The sequence below is a fragment of the Trachypithecus francoisi genome, unplaced genomic scaffold (genome assembly GCF_009764315.1).
Source record: "Trachypithecus francoisi isolate TF-2019V2 unplaced genomic scaffold, Tfra_2.0 Lachesis_group17, whole genome shotgun sequence".
NCBI lineage: Eukaryota > Metazoa > Chordata > Mammalia > Primates > Cercopithecidae > Trachypithecus > Trachypithecus francoisi.
Window position 1 is genome coordinate 62,336,192 of NW_022681462.1, and position 21,710 is coordinate 62,357,901.

The 21,710-nt window shown below is 37.5% G+C and overlaps 1 protein-coding gene across 2 annotated transcripts in view; it reads left to right on the forward strand.

The window, feature by feature from the left end:
• The window catches only part of SRBD1 (S1 RNA binding domain 1), a 230,814-nt gene that overhangs the window by 180,605 nt on the left and 28,499 nt on the right, over nucleotides 1-21,710 (forward strand). For both annotated transcript variants that reach the window (XM_033175816.1, XM_033175817.1), the window contains exons 17-18: nucleotides 16,325-16,431; nucleotides 17,661-17,837. In XM_033175816.1, coding sequence (XP_033031707.1) covers nucleotides 16,325-16,431; nucleotides 17,661-17,837 — 284 coding nt within the window. The remainder of the gene's footprint in view (nucleotides 1-16,324; nucleotides 16,432-17,660; nucleotides 17,838-21,710) is intronic.

Genomic DNA, 21,710 nt, shown 5'->3' on the forward strand with positions numbered 1-21,710 from the left:
TTAATACTGTGTTGGCTGTTTAGAGTCTATTAGCTCTCTATATAAACTTTAAAATTTTGATTGGGATTGTGTTGAATCTATAGATGGGAAGAACTGACATCTTGACAATATTGAGTCATCCTATCCACATACATGAAATATCTCTCCCCTTAGTTCTTTGATTTCTATCAATAGAGTATTGTAGCTTTTTTCATATAGCTCTTACACATATTTCATTAGATCTATATTTTAAGCTTTTGGAGAGTGCTAATGCAAATGTACTGTGTTTTTAATTTTAAATACCACTTATTTATTGCTGGCATCTAGGAAAACAGTTTACTTTTGTATATTAACCTTGTATCTTACAACCTTGCTGTAATCGTGTTTTAGTTCTAGGAGTTTTTTAATCAATTCTTTTGAATTTTCTACATAGATGATCATATTATCTGTGAACAAAGACAATTTTCTTTCTTTCCTCGTGGTAAGGTTAGGGCTTGTGTCCCCACCCAAATCTCATCATGAATTGTAATCAGATGTTGAGGGAAAGACCTGGTGGGAGGTGATTGGATCAGGGGGGTGGTTTCCCTATGCTGTTCTCATGATAGTGAGTGAATTCTAACAATATCTGATGGTTTTATAAATGGTAGTTTTTACTGCACTCACACACACACTCTCTCTCACCTGCTGCCATGTAAGTCATGCCTGCTTCCCTTTCTACTATGATTGTAAGTTTCCTGAGGCCTCCCCAGCCACGTGGAACTGTGAGTCAATTAAACCTCTTTCCTTTGTAAATTACCCAGTCACAGGAAGTTCTTCATAGCAGCGTGAAAATGGACTATACACCTCACAATCCTATATAACTTTTCTTTTCTTTTCTTACTGCATTAGGTGGTACTTCCAATATGATATTGAGTGGTGGTAAGAAGGGACATCCTTGTCTTGTTTCTGATCTTAGTGGAAAGTATTCTGGCTTCTTACCATTAAATTTTTTGTTAGCTCTAGGGTTTTTGTAGATGTTCTTAATCACCTTGAGGATGTTTCCCATCTATTCTTAGTGTATTGAGAATTGTTATCATGAATGGGTGTTAGATTTTGTCAAGTGCTTTTTCTGCAGCTAGGACTATGTGATTTTTTTTTTTCTTTTTTAGCTTGTTGATGTGATAGATTGCATTAATTGATTTTTTGAATGTTGAACCAGACTTGCATACCTGAGAAACATTATATTTGGCTATGGTGTATAATTCTTCTTGCAGGTTGTTAGACTTAATTTCCTAGTTTTTTTGAGAATTTTTGCATCTGTGTTCATGAGAAATATTGGTCTGTCATTTTCTTGTAATATCTTCATCTGGTTTTGGTATGAAGATTATACTGGTTTCATAGAATGATTTAGGAAGTACTCCCTCTGCTTCTGTTTTCTGGAAGAGATTATAGAGAATTGGAATAATTTCTTCCTTAAATGTTTGATAGAATTCATCAGTGAACCCATCTAGGTAAGGATTATTTTTTAAAATTTTGTTAGGGTGGGTGTAGAGTAATCCTTTCTCTAGGACCAGAATAGCCCACTTCTACCCGTTTCTGGGTATCAGCAGAATATCTGGTATCAGCAGAATATCTGGGGTGTTCAGTGAAATCTCTTCACTGTGATTGGTAGGACATCCTATGTCTCCCAGCTCTGTGTAATCTCTGGAATCTCGGGATAGCTGCCATCTCGCAAGCAGCTGTGTTTTGTTTTTTTTTCCCCCCTGGCCTTGTGTTATCTTGTCTTGGTGTTCTGGGTATGTGCAGCTTAGTATTTAGCTAAATACTTAAGATGTCACTTATATGAGTAACTGGAGTACTGCTCTTCGGAGCTTCATTCTTTCTATATCATACTCTTAAAATCTTCAGGAATCCTGACCTCCAGTCTGTTTCTCCAGCTCAGTAAGATTACTATGTCCTGCTTGGGTTACCTCCTGGTGCCACAGTCTAGAAAGTGTTCTCAGACAGAAAGCTAGGGCAGTTGTGAGGCTCATTCTATGTAGTTTCCCTCTCCCTGGGATCATAGTCCTACAACTGTCTGAAATTGGTTGCCAAATATTCACTATTCAATAAAGCAAAGACTTGGAACTAACCCAAATGTCCATCAGTGATAGACTGGATAAAGAAAATGTGGCACATATATGGAATACTATGCAGCCATAAAAAAGGGATGGGTTCATGTCCTTTGTAGGGACATGGATGAAGCTGGAAACCATCATTCTGAGCAAACTGTTGCAAGGACAGAAAATCAAACACTGCATGTTCTCACTCATAGGTGGGAATTGAACAGTGAGAAGGTTTGGACACAGGGTGGGGAACATCACATACCAGGGCCTGTCGTGGGGTGAGGGGAGTGAGGAGGGATAGCATTAGGAGAAATACCTAATGTAAATGACGAGTGAATGGGTGCAGCAAACCAACATGGCCCATGTATACATATGTAACAAACCTGCATGTTGTGCACATGTGCCCAAGAACTTAAAGTATAATAAAAAAAAAATGCAAATAGGCAAGAAAGGCTTGATTCTGGAACATATCAGATTTCAGATTTTGCTGACACAAACAACTCTGGGCCAAAAGTTTAAGTCAACTGGAGACCCTTGACATTCTAATTGAGAGCCCTGCAAAGGAGGTGATTAAATTGATTCTAACACATAATTGATTGTATAGGAAATCTGAGAACATTGACCCTTTAAAAATTTATGAAATTATTATCTGTTTTTAGAGGTAGGAGATCCTTGACAGAATAAACTGACTTTATTTCTCTGGAAAAAAAAAAAATTGGTTGCCAAATATTAAGGTGCACATATGTAAGCCAAGATGCAGTGAGGGCTGGGATAGAAAAGCTGCTAAAGATTTGTGAGCTGAATGGAGATTCCAGGGGTTACACACTGTCCTGGGAACATAAGAATTGAAGCCATCCAGAGTGGGGAGACCTCACTGAACAACATGGGCACTCATTTGATACGTGAGAAGGTCCATGCCTTGAGTAAGGCTATTCAAGCCCTGGAATATTGGATTTTAAAAATTAGTTTCCATTTGTCTTGTGCAGAACAAGTAAGACGATCATTGTCCCAAGGATCCTTCTGTCAAGTTGGCATGAGTAATTGATAATAGGTTCATGCAAACCTGATACTGAGTTAGCAGTAAAGGAGTCTTCAGCATACCTTCCATATGTTTTATCAGAGGAGGAGGATTTGCAAAGAGAATGTCTTCCTGTTTATTTTGTTCCCTCTTATGACCACTGGCCATGCTTCGATCTATGTTTCAGGATCTGGAAAACATCCATTCAGTGCTGATGCCCTTTGCCATCTTAATACCAGAGCCTTATGGGCACAATGAGTTGTTTATTTTACATGTTTATGCATTTACAAAATAAAAATCTTCTGGTGTTTGAAGTATGTATTTTTAAAAGAATGTGCTTATGAAGATACCTTTTTCAAGGTCTTCTTCCAATATTATTTGTTCTATGTGCTTGTCTGTGATCAGTAGAGCTAGAACACATAGGTTTTTACATAGTTAACTAAAGCATTTCTTTGGTGCTGAACATTGTCTTTAAAGGGACTATATAAAGACTTCCTGTTTACTGGATTTGATTAATTGGAGGAGGAGCTTTCTTAAGCACACACTGTTTTCTCAAATGTTTCCCAGCCTCCTGTCAGTTCTGTCTATCATGGGTCATTCACACACATGTCTGGATGACTCTTTTAAAAACTGTCACATGTCAATCAAAGAAAAAGAGATTCAAAATGAAGATGTAAACTTGCTTTATTTGAAATTGAATAGACTGTGCCTGTAAAGCTTTTTTTCATGGTTTAAGCTTAAATTTATTTTTTTTTAATTTGACAAAATAACATTGTATATATTTGTCACATACAGCATGACGTTTTGAGGTGCATATACATTGCGAAATAGTTAACTCTTGCTAATTAACAAATGCATTACCTCACAGTTATTTTTGTGATGGGCGCACTCAGCATCCACTCTCTTTGTATTTTTTAAGAATTCAGTATATTTTCATTTACCTAGTGACCCTGCACCTGTAAAGTTTTTTTGCATCTTTGGTTTTCTAGCTGCATTTTGTAATTTGGCAGTACTAAGGGGCAGGAAGAGACATGAGTAGATGATGATTGCTGAGTAAAATAAAGACTCGAGAATATTGCACTAGAAAACCACTTTGGGAAAAACTTCAAGTTTAGTATGGGGAATGTAAAATGAAATTTTGTTGCTTTAGAAGCTGTAGTCCACAGTGTTTCATCTGGAAGGACTTTAAAAAAATAATAGTTGTTAGATAGTTTTAGTCCTTCAGGGCAAAATAAGACACAGCAGTTTGAGCAGATTTTTCAGAAGTTTGTGGTAGAATAATAAAGTTTTATTTTTTGGGAATTCTGACCTTAGAACAAAAGCTGACTAGCATAAGTGATCACTTATATTCCTTTGTAAAAATCTCATAAATTTTAATAAAAATATAATGTCCCAGGATTCCTTGAATTCGAAAGAGAGACTGTTTATACAATTCAAATAACTTGCCCAAAAATTCAGAGTTGGGTAACTTATATTTAAAAATGGAACAGTCCATTTTTCCTGGCATGAAGTCCTTAGGGATTATTGGCACTGTTAGTCCTGGGACCCTCTTGCTTCTTGTACCAGTTACTGCCAGTAGAGTGATGTGTTACAACTCAGCTTTCAGCAGATCTAAATGGAGCTTTTTGAAGACCATGGAATACATATGATTTTTTCTATACTTTGAACACATAGCCCAACTTGCACAGTGTCTGATACAAAATAGTTGCTTAGAAATGTTTTTAGAATGTCAAATGACTGCCTCTGCTTTAATGTCAAAGACATTATTATGGAAACAATATGGAATTTTGTTCAGTATTCCTTCCACCAAATAGATACGATTTTAGTTGTAGAAAATAGTGTTGGCCGGGCACGGTGGCTCACACCAGGCACGGTAATCCCAGCACTTTGGGAGGCTGAGGTGGGCGGATCACCTGAGGTCGGGAGTTCAAGACCAGCCTGACCAACATGGAGAAACCCCGTCTCTACTAAAAAGACAACATTAGCTGGGCATGGTGGCATATGCATGTAATCCCAGCTACTCAGGAGGCTGAGGCAGGAGAATCGCTTGAACCCGGGAGGCGGAGGTTGTGGTGAGCCAAGATCGCGCCTCTGCACTCCAGCTTGGGCGACAGGGTGAGACTTCATCTCAAAAAAAAAAAAAAAAAGAAAAGAAATATGGTTAACTCTTTAGTACTTTCCTAAGCAAAAAATTGGGGAAGAATATAGGCAAAATTTATATTTACAGCTGACCTGATGGCAGTGTTTCCAGAAGTTTCTGTTACATACATAGCTGCTACAAGAGTTTTTAAAACTTCTAAATTCGGTGTGTTAACTTGGACCTTTTTTCTTGTGGGATGTTTTGGTGAAGTAACTGGTCTACTGTTTTGTTTTTGTTTTCTGTTATACTTTAAGTTCTGGAATACATGTACAGAACATGCAGGTTTGATACATAGGTATACATGTGCCATAGTGGTTTGCTGCACCCATCAGCCCATCATCTACATTAGGTATTTCTCCTAATGTTATCCCTCCCCTAACCTTCCACCCCCTGACAGGCCCCAGTGTATGACATTCCCCTCCCTGTGTCCATGTGTTCTCATTGTTTAACTCCCATTTATGAGTGAGAACATGCAGTGTTTGGTTTTCTGTTCCTGTGTTAGTTTGCTGAGAATGATGGCTTCCAGCTTCATGTCCCTGCAAAGGACATTAATTCGTTCTTTTTTATGGCAGCATAGTATTCCATGGTGTATATGTGCCACATTTTCTTTATCCAGTCTATCATTGATGGGCATTTGGGTTGGTTCCAAGTCTTTGCTATTGTGAATAGTGCTGCAATAAACATACATGTGCATGTGTCTTTATAGTGGTCTTTGAGTATATACCCAGTAATGGATTGCTGGGTCAAATGGTATTTCTGGTTCTAGATCCTTGAGGAATCACCACACTGTCTTCCACAGTGGTTGAACTAATTTACACTCCCACCAACAGTGTTAAAGTGTTCCAATTTCTCCACATCCTCTCCAGCATCTGTTGTTTCCTAACTTAATGATCGCCATTCTAACTGGCATGAGATTGTATCTCATTGTGGTTTTGATATGTGTTTCTCTAATGACCAGTGATGATGAGCTTTTTTTCATATGTATGTTGGCCACACAAATGTCTTCTTTTGAGAAGTGTCTGTTCATATCCTTCACCTACTTTTTGATGGGGTGGTTTTTTTCTTATAAATTTGTTTAAGTTCCCTGTAGATTCTGGATATTAGCCCTTTGTCAGATGGATAGATTGCAGAATTTTTCTCCCATTCTGTAGGTTGCCTGTTCACTCTGATGATAGCTTCTTTTCCTGTGCAGGAGCTCTTTAGTTTAGTTAGATCCCGTTTGCCAGTTTTTGCTTTTGTTGTCATTGCTTTTGGTGTTTTAGTCATGAAGCCTTTGCTCATGCCTATGTCCTGAATGGTATTGCCTAGGTTTTCTTCTAGGGTTCTTATAGTTTTAGGTCTTACATTTAAGTCTTTAATTCATCTTGAGTTAATTTTTGTATAAGATGTAAGGAAGGGGTCCCGTTTCAGTTTTCCGCATATGGCTAGCCAGTTTTCCCAACACCATTTATTAAATAGGGAATCCTTTCCCCATTGCTTGTTTTTGTCCAGTTTGTCAAAGATCAGATGGTTGTAGATGTGTGACGTTATAGCTGAGGCCTCTTTTCTGTTCCATTGGTCTATATATTTGTTTTGCTATCAGTACCATGCTGTTTTGGTTACTGTAGTCTTGCAGTATAGTTTGAAGTCAGGTAGCATTATGCCTCCAGCTTTGTTCTTTTTGCTTAGGATTGTCTTTGCTGTACGGGTTCCTTTTTGGTTCCATATGAAATTTAAAGTAGTTTTTTCCTAATTTTTTGAAGAAAGTCAGTGGTAGCTTGATGGGGATAGCATAGAATCTATAAATTACTTTGGACAGTATGGCCATTTTCACAATATTGATTCCTCCTGTCCATGAGCATGGAATGTTTTTTCCATTTGTTTGTGCCCTCTCTTACTTCCTTGAGCAGTGGTTTGTAGTTCTCTTTGAAGAGGTCCTTCACATCCCTTGTAAGTTGTATTCCTAGGTATTTTAATCTCTTTGTAGCAATTGTGAGTGGGAGTTCATTTGATTTGGCTCTCTGTTTGTCTATTATTGGTGTATAGGGATGCTTGTGATTTTTGCACATTGATTTTGTATCATGAGACTTTGCTGAAGTTGCTTATCAGCTCAAGGAGATTTTGGGCTGAGATGATGGGACATTCTAAATATACAATCATGTCATCTGCAGACAGACAATTTGACTTCCTCTCTTCCTATTTGAATACCCTTTATTTCTTTCTCTTGCCTGATTGCCCTGCCAAAACTTCCAATACTATGTTGAATAGGAGTAGTGAGAGAGGGCATACTTGTCTTGTGCTGGCTTTCAAAGGGAGTGTTTTCGGCTTTTGCCCATTCAGTATGATATTGGCTGTGTGTTTGTCATAAATAGCTCTTATTATTTTGAGATACGTCCCATCAATACCTAGTTTATTGAGAGTTTTTAGCATGAAGGGGTGTTGAATTTTATCAAAGGCCTTTTCTGCATCTGTTGAGATAACCATGTAGTTTTTGTTATTGGTTCTGTTTATGTGATGGATTACGTTTATTGATTTGTGTTTGTTGAACCAGCCTTACATCCCAGAGATGAAGCCAACTTGATCTTAGTGGATAAGCTTTTTGATGTGCTGCTGGAATTGGTTTGCCAGTATTTTATTCAGGATTTTCACATCGATGTTCATCAGGGATATTGGCCTGAAATTTTCTTTTTTTGTTGTGTTTCTGCCAGGTTTTGGTATCAGGATGATGCTGGCCTCATTAAATGAGTTAGGGAGGAGTCACTCTTTTTCTGTTGTTTGGAATGGTTTCAGAAGGAATGGTACCAGCTCCTCCTTATACCTCTAGTAGAATTCGGCTGTGAATCCATCTGGTCCTGGGCTTTTTTTGTTTGGTAGGCTATTAATTACTGCCTCAATTTCAGAACTTGTTATTGGTCTATTTAGGGATTCGACTTTTTCCTGGTACAGTCTTGGGTGGGTGTATGTGTCCAGGAATTTATCCATTTCTTCTGGATTTTCTAGTTTATTTGCGTAAAGGTGTTTATAGTATTCGCTGATGGTAGTTTGTGTTTCTGTGGGATCAGTGGTGATATGCCCTTTATCATTTTTTTATTATGTCTATTTGATTCTTTGTTCTTCTTTATTAGTCTGGCTAGTGGTCTGTTTTGTTAATCTTCAAAAAACCAGCTCCTGGATTTTTTTTTTTTTTAAATAGAGTTTTTTTTATGTCTGTATCTCCTTCAGTTCTGGTCTGATCTTAAGTTATTTCTTGTCTTCTGCTAGCTTTTGAATTTGTTTGCTATTGCTTCTCTAGTTCTTTTAATTGTGATGTTAGGGTGTCAATTTTAGATCTTTTGTGCTTTCTTCTGTGGGCATTTAGTGCTATAAATTTCCCTTTAAACACTGCTTTAGCTGTGTCCCAGAGATTCTGGTATGTTGTGTCTTTGTTCTCATTGGTTTCAAAGAACTTACTTATTTCTGCCTTAATTTCATTATTTATCCAGTAGTCATTCAGGGGCAGGTTGTTTGGTTTCCATGTAGTTGTGTGGTTTTGAGTGAGTTTCTTAATCCTGAGTTCTATATTTGATTGCACTGTAGTCTGAGAGACTGTTTGTTATGATTTCTGTTCTTTAGTATTTGCTGAGGAGTGTTGTACTTCCAATTATGTGGTCAATTTTAGAATAAGTGCAATGTGGTGCTGAAAAGAATGTATATTCTGTTGATTTGGGGTGGAGAGTTCTGTAGATGTCTATTGGGTCTGCTTGGTCCAGAGCTGAGTTCAAGTCCTGAATATCCTTTTTTAATTTTCTGGCTCATTAATCTGTCTGATATTGACAGTGGGGTTTTAAAGTCTTCCACTATTATTGTGTGGGAGTCTGAATTTCTTTGTAGGTCTCTAGGAACTTGCTTTGTGAATCTGGGTGCTCCAGTATTGGGCACATATGTATTTAGGATAGTTAGCTCTTGTTGCGTTGATCCCTTTACCATTATGTAATTCCCTTCTTTGTCTTTTTTGATCTTTGTTGGTTTAAAATCTGTTTTATTAGAGACTAGGATTACATCCCCTGCTTATTTTTCCTTTCCATTTCCTTGATAAATATTCCTCCATCCCTTTATTTTGAGCCTTTGTGTGTCTTTGCACATGATATGGGTCTCCTGAATACAGCACACCCACCGATGGGTCTTGACTCTTTATCCAATTTGCCAGTCTATGTCTTTTAATTGGGACATTTAGCACATTTACATTTAAGGTTAATATCCTTTCTTCCACTTGATCGATTCAGCTATTGATACTGTGTACACTTCATGAAGTTCTCGTGCTATGTTTTTCAACTTCATCAGGTCATTTATGTTCTTCTCTAAACTGGTTAGAGACTAGGATTGCAACCTCTGCTTATTTTTCCTTTAGTTAGCAATTCCTCTAACCTTTTTTAGGGTTCTTTGCTCTCTTGTATTGGGTTAGAACATGCTCCTTTAGCTCAGAGTAGTTTGTTATTACCTTCTGAAGCCTACTTCTGTCAATTCATCAAATTAATTCTCCATCCAGTTTTGTTCCCTTGCTGGCGAAGGGTTGTGATCTTTTAGAGGAGAAGGGGCATTCTGGTTTTTGGAATTTTCAGCCTTTTTTTCCCTCATCTTTGTGGATTTATCTACCTTTGGTCTTTGATGTTGGTGACCTTTGGATGGGGATTTTGTGTGGACGTCCTTTTTGTTGATGTTGATGCTATTCCTTTCTGTTTGTTAGTTTTCCTTCTAACAGGCCCCTCTGCTGCAGGTCTTCTAGAGTTTGCTGGAGGTCCACTCCAGACCCTGTTTGCCTGGGTATCACCAGTGGAGGCTGCAGAACAGCAGAGATTGTTGCCTGTTCCTTCCTCTGGAAGCTTCGTCTCACAGGGGCTGGAGTTCTCCTGTATGAGGTGTCTGTTGACTCCTGCTGAGGGTGTCTCCCAGTCAGGAGGCATGGGGATCAGGAACCGACTTGAGGAGGCAGTCTGTCCCTTAGCAGAGCTCTAGAGCTGTGCTGGGAGATCCGCTGTTTTCTTCAGAGCCGGCAGGCAGGAACATTTAAGTCTGCTGAAGCTGCACCCACAGGTGCGCCTTCCCCCCAGGTGCTCTGTCCCAGGGAGATGGGAGTTTTATCTATAAGCCCCTGACTGGGCCTGCTGCCTTTCTTTCAGAGATGCCCTGCCCAGAGGGGAGAAATCTAGAGAGGCAGTATGGTTACAGTGGCTTTGCAGAGTTGCTGTGGGCTCCACCTAGTTCAGACTTCCTTGCAGCTTTGTTTACACTGTGAAGGGAAAACCGCCCACTCAAGCCTCCGTAATGATGGGTGCCCCTCCCCCCACCAAGCTCTAGCCTCCCAGGTTGACTTCAGACTGCTGTGCTGGCAGCGAGAATTTCAATCCAGTGGATCTTAGCTTGCTGAGCTCCATGGGGGTGGGATCCACTGAGCTAAACCACTTGGCTCCCTGACTTCAGCCCCCTTTCCAGGGGAGTGATTGTTTCTGCTCGCTAGCATTCCAGACACCACTGAGGTATGAAAAAAAAAAAACTGCCACTAGCTCAGTGTTGCCCAAATGGCTGCCCAGTTTTGTGCTTGAAACGCAGGGCCCTGGTGGTGTAGGCACCCAAGGTAATCTGGTCTGCAGGTTGCAAAGACCATGGGAAAAGCTTAGTATCTGGGCCAGAGTGTACCGTTCCTCACGGCACAGTCCCTCACAGCACAGTTCCTCACAGCTTCCCTTGGCTGGGGGGGAGGGAGTTCCCTGACTCCTTGCACTTTCCAGGTGAATTCCCTGACTCCTTGCGCTTTCCACCCTGCTTCTGCTTGCCCTCCATGGGCTGTACCCACTACCTAACCAGTCCCAGTGAGATGAGCCAGGTACCTCAGTTGGAAATGCAGAATCACCTGCCTTCTGCATTGATCTCGCTGGGAGCTGCAGACTGGAGTTGTTCCTATTTGGCCATCTTGCCAGCCACCCCCTACTGTGTGTTTTTTAATGGCATCAGAATAGTTCATTGTGGGGCTGTTGCACACTTTATTTGTACGAGTCATCTCTGTGGATATTTAGATTGTACACGCATACACACCCCTTTGTGCAAGTGTCTTGCTATTTCCTTAGAAAAAAATCTTATATATGAAGATGCTGCATAAAGTCATATGTACATTTTTTAGAATTGTGAGGATTCAGTTACATGCTATTATAAAGCCTTACAACAATGCCTGACAGTAAAATCTCAAGGGGTTTTGATAGTATGGTCATTGTTTTCATTGTCACAGTCTTGCCGCTTAACTTTGAGCGCCTAAATAAAGTGACTGCTTCAATTAGAAAAACATCAGAGATCCTTACTCAAAGTGGCCTGAACAATAAGGATATTTCTGATTCTTGATTAAATGATAAAAAAATTTTATTACAAGATGCTCAGGGGGGCTGAGTACAGAACTAGTTAATTCAGAACCTCAAGAATATCAATGAAAAACCAGTCTTTCAACGTATATTAACTGCCATTCTCGCTAAGTTAGCTTTTCTTCAAGCTTGTCCTATCACATGATACAGTGATTACTGAGTGTCATACTTGAATCAAAAGAAGAAAAGGCTAATTCTTTTTCAGTCTATTTTAGGGCAGTGAAGTCTTTTTCTGAAGTACCTGGCAGATTTACCCTCACATTTCATTTGCCATTATTGAATAAATAGAATGGGACCACCATGATTAGCTTAGACCATTGTTTTTCCTACCTTTTGATTTTGACACACTAGGAAATACATTTTACTTCGTCATGACAAGGGCACTTATCACACATCACTTCTGTTTGGGCATATGTATGTCTCTCTTATACAATTAAATGTAATTCAAAATAAGTTTCTCAAAATAATGCTTACCTTTACTACTCATTGTAAGTTAAATGCTATTTTACTTATATTTAAATAGGTTTTTAATACCTAAATACAAAAATTTAGAACAGATGTAAGTTAATATATAGATATAGGCTGTTCATGAATTTTTTTCAGTGTGGAATACATGAGGATAATGCTGTGAGCACATACAGTACATGGTTGAGCTGTGTTTTTCAAATTTTGAGTCAAGATTCAAAATACCTTTTTACACAAACAGGGCATTGTGAGTAGTAAAATAATCTTAATAATTTATTCAGATGAGATTCATCAGTGAATTCTATACTTAGTCTATACTTAGTGGGAGGGAATTCCACAAGTGTATCAATACCAGGATTTGAGGATCATTGGGAACCATCTTGGAAGCTGCCTAGCACAAAGTATGAGGCAACTAAATGCAGTATGTCATCCTGGGTTGAATTATGGATTGGGAAGAAAATGCTGTAAGGAAAAATTGAGCAAATTGATGATTTGAGCATGGGTTGAATGTTAGGTAATATTATTACATCAGTATGTTTTCCAATTTTAATAATTGTATTATGGGTATGTAAGTCAATGTTTTTGTTATTTGGAACTGTACACTGAAGTATTTATGTGATGGAAGGGTAATAAAGTTTTTGTACTATTCTTGCATGCCTTTTCTAAATTTGAAATTATTTCACAGTTAAAATTTAAAAATGTCAAGAGAGATTGTTTTAAAATCAAAACAATGTGAGTCTGGCTGTTAAGTTCATGCATACTGAATACATTATATGTATGTCATGTATGTCAATCCTTTTAATAGGCTGTTGGATTTAGTTTATTAGTATTTTGTTGAGGATTTTTGAACTGATATTCATAGGAAATATTAGTTTGTAGGTTTCTTTCTTCTTGAGATATCTTTGGCTTTGGTATCAGGGTGATGCTGGCCTCATAGAATAGGTAAGAACTATTGGCTCCTCTTCTGTTTTTTGAAAGAGTTTGAGAAGGGTTGGTGTTCTTGAAATGTTTGGTAGAATTCACCAATGAAACTATATGGTTCTGAACTTTTTTTGGTTGGGAGATTTTTGATTATTTATTGACTGTACTTAATAGGTTTGTTCAGATTTTATATTTCTTCTTGAGTCAGTTTTGGCAATTTTGGTGTTCTTAGTAATTTGTCCATTTTTTCTCTTACCATGTATCTGGTTTAAAGTATATGGAACAAGTATGCATTTTTGCATTGTGTAAACATATCTGATTTAATTTTATGTGAAGTTACATTTAAACCGTATAAAATAAACCTCCATTAAACTGCGTTGCCTTGCATATATAACCTAAAATGCACTTATCGTTTGAGCATTCCATTTGCTCCACATTCACATCAATATTTGGTATTTTCCATTGTTTTCATTTTAGCCCTGTGGTGGGGTGTTCCACGTGATTTTGTTTTTTAAGTTTTAAGTTTTATTTTAACACTGTCATCTACAAGAATATCATTACCAACAATACATCTGGGGTCAGTCATTTTTATTGTTTTGCACATTTATAAAACCATGTTTTAAATCAAGCTTATTTTAAAGTCTTAGGGCTATTATTTTCTATATAAAACGTGGCTCAAGTCAAGTCAGAGGTTACTGATTGAAGTCAACATTTTCTCTCAATTTTGTCACTATCAACACTTCCAAATCTGGTAGTTGAGCTTGCCTCTGTAGGTTTTACTTCACTATCTTTTTTTCTTCTAAATGTAGTGATTCATTTTAAGGACCACTTGTACTAAATCAGTTAAAATATTACAGTTGCTGAGAATTGAAAAATTTCATACTCGATAACATTCTTTCTGAAAAATGCACTGAAAGTTTGTAACTAAACTTGGTGAGGGAATCAGCACTTTGCCAATAGATAAACTTCTCACATACTTTGCTTATAACTCTGCAGAGTTACTCTTTAACCTCTTCATTAAATCTGTGTCAGAAGATCAAATGAGGTATCAGTGAACCAAATACCTATTCCTGACCAATTTATGTTGTATTCCTCACACATGGTAGTCTCAATTGGCTGCATTGTTCATCCTATTCATTCGATGTTAAGGGTGTATGCAATATGCTCTATGTGGTTTATTCTATTCATTTTTTTATGCCGGTGGCAAGTCACTGATTTAATTTTATGATCCACTAATTGATCATAACCCTCAGTTTGAAAAACATGGATTTTAACCAGTCACCATTGTCTATCGGAGGTGGGACCAGCTTTTCCAAAGCATATGGCCTTACAGAAATGGGATAAATGCTAGACACACGGTTAGGCTTCTGTTTGAAAGGAAGAGAAGGGGTTTGACAACTAGAGGTTAGGATAGGCAACCAAAATAATCTGCTGCAGAGACCGTAGCTTACTCATTTAACTGTCCTAAGCATCTGGTGTGCTTGGAAGTACTGTATCAACTTGTTTCCCTTGTTACAATGGCTCTCAGCAATTACTCTTCCTTTTTCAGGTTTGTTTTTAGTTTTGTGTTCCTCAGATATTTTTTCCTGTTGCTATCCTTGTGCTTGCCTTTATATTGTCATCCTATCTCCTACCCTCTCATTTTAAAAAGTTCCCTTTTCATTTTGCTGCTTTTCATCTGCTTAGACAAAAGACTAGCTTCTTAAAAGCTGTAACTCAAGAGTAACCGAGTAACCAAGTTCTCGGTAAGATCTTAGGTGTTTTACTTCATGATCTTTTTCATGGTGATACTTGCTTATTAGATTTTTTTAATGACATCCAAAATTTTTAGCTGCGGCCTGGCTAGTTACTAGTAAGTTATCTCTGAAATACGGAAGTACTCCTGTACCCTTCAGTCTTCCAGAACAAAAGCTTCTGCTGTTATTAAATGGTAATAATGTAATCACAATACTTGGGGACTCTACTAGATTATATTCCTTGTTTTCCTTGACGTTGGTAAAAAGAAGTCTGCTGTCCCACAGATCGTTAATTTTAGAATTATGAGTAACATCAAGTGTATTAATTGTTGTAACCTAGCTTCAATTAGTCAACAAATACTTTAAAATACTGCATTTCACCAATTGTAAGATGCACATTTTCTGACATTTTAATGCAGCTTACATTTAATAGTGTCCTATAGTTGCTGTTGTCCCTGTGTTAAATCATGGTGTAGTTTCCACATGAACTTGGTTGCTAATCCTAGAGACATGACTGAACTGCACACCTTTCGTTGTTTTAATTAACAAACCATTGAATAATAAACCATTTAAGGATCTTAGAGAAAAAGAATAGGAGTTTTGTTACTGTCCAAAATCTCTTCTGTTAATACCCTCTGTTAAGATTAAAATAGTGCTACTATCATCAAAGCTTGTAAGAATGAGCATCTGAAGCTTGAAAGAAAGTCCCAGAGACAACAGAGGATCGCTGTTTTAAGAAATGCTACATTATCAAGGATTTTGATAGCATAAAAACAATACTGCATGGAAAACCTTGACACCTATGATTTTGAGTATAAAAGTGATCAGAAGAATTGAACACTGGATGTGAAGAATTTTAGGAATAGTTTAGCCAGTTTAGATTGCTTATGTTTTTCTTATTTGTACATAATATATGGTTCTTACAGTTTCTAAATAAGTCTAAAGAGCTCTTTCAGTATTTAAAAAATAAATAAATAACTTAAGCAATAAGAAAGCATGTGTCATAGTTTGACTGTTTTCTTCCTTAATGGTGTATAAAATAATGGTGCTTCATATAAACAGTACTATCTTGAATTTGATGAAACAAAAGTTTGATTTACTGTCTTACTATTATTGTACTGCTTCCTATTATAACTTATGTTTTCTTCTCCATAACACTATAAGGCCATGCATGAATCATAGAGACTATGTCTCATTTTGATCTAGCAGCCACAGTATTATCCGGGAACTTGTTAGAATGCAAATTCTTAGACCCCACCCTAGACCTACTGAATCAGAAATCTGGATGTGGGTGTGTTACCAAGCCATACAGGTGATTTTAATGCAAGCTAAAGTTTGAGAACCACTGCTCTGGGCAGAATTTTAGGCAAGGGAAAAATACTGGTACTATTATATTCAAATTAGGTATATATGCATAGTTTAAAGAGTAAGAAACCATAGATGGCTTGACTTCAGCTTAATTACATCTGCAAACAGTGTGTTTAAGAGGAATGAAGAAATTTACCATGGTGTGTTAGCTAACTATCAGTAATATAGGCAGTAATATAGGCAGAGTAATGGAATAGTCCAAGAACTACATCTCCTTCACTTTTGATATTTGATCTTTGTCTTTTCAGCATGACGTATCCCAGACTTTACTCAAGGCAACACTGGACAGTGTTGTAGAAGAATGTGTCAGCTTTGTGGGAGTGGACATTAACATCTGTTCAGAAGTTTTGTTAAGGTGAGACAAATCTGTGGCTGAAGATCACAGAATTGAGTTTAACTGGCTATCCAGTCCAAACTCGGCTAGAGGAAGGGAACACGTGTATAAAGTTGTCAAGTATAGAACATCTATGGGTTTATACATTGCTTTAAGTAATCAGAGGGGAAGATATTATGTAAGAAAAGAATTATAACAATTCACATTATCATTTTTAATATTGCAGGTCTGAAGTGAAGAGCATAGAGCATATGGTAACCATTGAGTGCATTAGTGTTGCTAATAGAATTTAAATAAGGTTAACATGGAAAAGAGTTATTTCCCACCACATGAGAGTAGAGATTTTTCACTAATTAAGTCTCTTGCATGCATCTGTCAAATCTGGCAGTAACCAAAAGATAAATTCTGAGGGTTCAAAGTATGGTTATCGTATTTTTACACTGATTCTACAAGAAACCTGTCAAAATTTTTTTCATACTATAATCACATGTTATATCATCTTTTTTCCCCCCGTGGTTTTAGAAGAGCTGCTTTTTTGTTCACAGTTTTGCATTTATTACACAAATCTGCTAATGCAGCATGAAATTATCTGATCTGGACCTTTTTCGCTGAAACAGGTATAGCAGAAACTATCCCTTACATTTTAAGTTGTGGATTTTCTAACACAGCTACAAACATTTCATAATTTCATATATGGAATTTCATAATAGAGTTGAAATTCTCTGAAATAATCTTTTAACACCAAGGAAACTACCTAATATAGTCTTTATATATAATTTATACTAACCATGACAATTACAGATAAGGACCTTTCTATAGTTCAGCTCTATATTACTGAGAATAGGCTAACACACAAAAAAGGTAGTACAACACAGTTGTAGCTATTATAACTGCTTCTAACTCACTTTGTATGTATGCTGAAAAAAATAGGCAAAATTATTACTTTATCCAGAAACATAAGGAATATGAATATATAGAAAAACTGTGAGGAACATTTTTTTCTTGCATCAGTGTTAGCCAGCTTACCAGCATCTTTATGACAGCTATTGGTTTTGTCTTTTTTTTTTCTTTCCTCTTGTGCAACTCTTTTTTTCCCCTCTGTTTTTTTTTTTTTTTTTTTTGACTCCCCTTTGGATTAACTTAGACATATGAGGATATGTCATTGCAGTTGTTTTTATGATCCAAATGTTTTATATCATTGTCTTTTCAGATGATATCTTCTTTTCAGTTTGCCTTTTATTTTCCCTTAGGCATATTGCAGGACTCAATGCCAACAGAGCCAAAAATATTATTGAATGGCGCGAGAAAAATGGACCCTTTATCAACCGAGAACAGCTGAAGAAAGTGAGAGGACTGGGTCCAAAATCCTTCCAACAGTGTGCTGGCTTCATCAGAATCAACCAGGATTATATCCGAACATTTTGCAGGTGATTATAAGTATACACTTTAATTCTATTGTCAACCTCCTCTCTTGTTATTGTTACCTATCCTACTACTGATTAGTGTAAATTCTAAGTGTCCATTGTTCATGCCTTCATTCAATACGTGTTGAGTGTCCTTTGGTAGGCATTGGGAATACAGCAATGAGCAAGTCAGCAAATTCTGCACTCTCATGGAGTTATATTTTAATGTGTAATACAGACAATAAGCAAACCAGTAAAATTAGTAGTTTCAGAAGGCAAGAAGTGCTATAAAAATTGAAGCAGGGATATGTGACACTGTCTTAGGGGAGTAATACAACTACTTTAGATTCGTTATTTTTTGAAAACTAATTTGAGCAGAGTTTTGAATGAAATGCCACCCAGGTATCAGAAAGAAAGCATTCCAGGCAAAGTGAACACTAAGTGTGCATAGTCCTAAGGCAGGACCAACTTTGATGTATTCAGGAAATGAGGGAAAGGCCCACACAGAGCATAGCAAATGGGAAGGAGTGGTACAAGATGAGGTGACAATGGTGACTTCAAAGTGACCACTTTATATTGACATAGCTGTTCCCTAAGCGTAGATATGTTTCCCCACTCCCTCCTCACTGAAAATGGACCAAAGCATTGATTATCAGTTGTGTGTATCAAGAGCTAAACTTCTTTACTTTCTAATCCTGAAAGCATGAAAGCTTGTTACATAAACTTCTTAGCATGGTATAATTATGAAAGAACATTTACGTGTCTACTACTTTGGGACTACCTGGTTAATTCATATGTACTTTTTTCTTTTGACAAAATTATAATAGAGGTCATATGGAAGATAACCTTTATTCTGGAAAAGACTGATTAAGCCTCACTAGAATATATTATAAAGCTGTGGTAATTAAACAGTTTGCTTTTGATGTAGGAATAGCACAGAATAAGGTCTGAAATCCACCAAAACATAGTTAGAATTTAGTTTATAGTAAAGGTGACATTTCAAATGGTAGGGTAAAATTGATTAATTATCTAACAAGTGATATTATGACAAGTGCCAGTAATTCAGTATGTGTGAAGGAAGCTATAGTCCCACTTCTCACTCCTATGCCCAAATACATTACAGATTTATCATAGACTTAAATGTAAAAAAAAGTAAAACTGTAAAAGCACCAGAAGAAAACATGGGGAAATCTTGCAGAGCATTAGAGTGATGGAAATTCTTTCTAAATAGATCATGAAACCTAGAAGCCAGCACTGGAAAAAATTGAAGATAAAATGATTCTGTTTTTGTTAGTTTATATGTTCTTTGAACACTTGGTTAGAAAACACAGCATAGGCCAGGAGCGGTTGATCACCTGAGGTCAGGAGTTTGTGACCAGCCTGGCCAACGTGGCGAAACCCTGTCTCTACTAAAAATACAAAAATTAGCTGCGTGTAGTGGTGCTCACCTGTAATCCCAGCTACCCAGGAGGCTGAGACAGGATAACTGCTTGAACCCAGCAGGTGGAGGTTGCAGTGAGCCGAGATCATGCCACTGCACTCCAGCCTGGGCGACAGAGCAAGATCCTATCTATCTCAAAAACAGACAAACCCAAAAAACACCAAAAAAACTCACAGTATAAAAAAGAACAAAAAGTAAAAGATGCCTCTCAAATCTCACTTGAAAAAGTTTCTTATACATTGCTTCCAGAAAGTAAATTTACAGTTATGTCACCTTGTTTGTATATGTTTATTATTTTAAAAATGTATACACAAGGGATCAGGCTCTGCAACTATTTGAAACTTGCTTTATTTGTTTCAGTCTTCTGGATCTCTTTCCAAATTATTACATATAGATTTCTAACTTTTTATTCTTTATATTGTCTGCATAATATTTAATTGTATGGATGGGCTATAATTTAATCAGTGTCTTATTGATGAATATTGAGCTTGTTTTAAAGCCTTGTATTTTTCCAGCTGATAATTAGGTGCTTGAAGATTTGTGACTGTTACATCTCCTGAATAGTTCATAGGTTTATTCAGAATGGAATATTGCTACCACATTTAATATTTTGTGCTTCGAAATTTATTTGCTAGCAATGTTACTATATTTGCCTTTTCAAAATATGCCTGGTTTTTTTTTCTAATTTTTATACTTTCTATGACATTTTTGATGTGGCTCTTAGAAACATATAGCTAGATTTCATGGTTTTACTCAATCTGATATTAATACATTCACATTTGTTGTATTTCAAAGTTGCACATCTTCTATTCTTCTGATGATCATCCTTAAATTTGTTGCTGACCTCTGGAGTTAATAGGTGTCTCTGTCCTCTTAGAGACGACTAGAAACAGTATCCTTCCCAATCTTTCTCTCTTCAACTCTGTCTACCTCCCATGATAAGATGACCTGGGATTTTAGTTTCAATCCAGTCCGCGCCCCGCCCCGCCCCGCCTCGCCCCTCCCCGCCTCGCCCCTCCCCTCCCCTCCTCTCCCCTTCCCTTCCCTCCTCCTCCGTCTCTCATCACCCTCCCCCCCTTCTCTCTCTCTATATATTTTATACATATATAAAAATATTTTTGCCGGGCGCAGTGGCTCATGCCTGTAATTCCAGCACTTTGGGAGGCTGAGGTGGGCGGATCACGAGGTCAGGAGATCGAGACCATCCTGGCGAACATGGCAAAACCCTGTCTCTACTAAAAATACAAAAAAAATTAGCCGGGCGTGGTGGCGGGCGCCTGTAGTCCCAGCTACTCGGGAAGCTGAGGCAGGAGAATGGCGTGAACCCGGGAGGCGGAGCTTGCAGTGAGCCGAGACCGCGCCACTGCACTCCAGCCTGAGCAACAGTGCAAGACTCCGTCTTAAAAAAAATTTTTTTAATGTATATTTTTATTTTATTTATTTATTTATTTAGTTATTTTTTTGAGACGGAGTCTCGCTCTGCGGCCCCTGCTGGAGTGCAGTGGCCGGATCTCAGCTCACTGCAAGCTCCGCCTCCCGGGTTTACAGCATTCTCCTGCCTCAGCCTCCGGAGTAGCTGGGACTACGGGCGCCTGCTACCTCGCCCGGCTAGTTTTTTGTATTTTTTAGTAGAGACGGGGTTTCACCGTGTTAGCCAGGATGGTCTCGATCTCCTGACCTCGTGATCCGCCCGTCTCGGCCTCCCAAAGTGCTGGGATTACAGGCTTGAGCCACCGCGCCCGGCCAATTTTTATTTTTTAACCTGTATATATACATATACACACTATATGCGTGTGTCTATACATATGCACGCTATGCATGTGTCTATACATGTACATACACTATATGCATTTATCTGTACATACATACACTATATGCATTTGTCTGTACATATACACACTATGCGTCTGTACATATACACACACTGTACACTATATGCATCTTTACATATACCCACACAATATGCGTTTGTACATATACACACACTATATGCATGTGTCTGTACATATACACACACTATATGCATGTCTGTACTTATACACACACTATATGCGTCTTTACATATACACACACTATATGCGTCTGTACATATACACTATGCGTGTGTACATATACATATATACACTATATGCATGTGTATATGTGTATATAATATACACATACACTATATATATACACTCTATAAAATTATGTTTTTATAGATGTATATTTTAACATATATACACATACTATGTGTGTATATACACATAATGTATATATATTTACATCATTCATGAGCATTTACTTAATTTAATCAGTTTTTGTTGTTTCTACACTGTTTCTTGTAATTCATATGATCATTTTTCTTCGATTTATTGGTTTTTGCTAGAATTAATCCTTAAGAAATTCTTTTTAGAGAGGTCGTATGGGTTATACTTAAGTCCTTACATACCTGCAAACGATTTCAATTTGCCCTC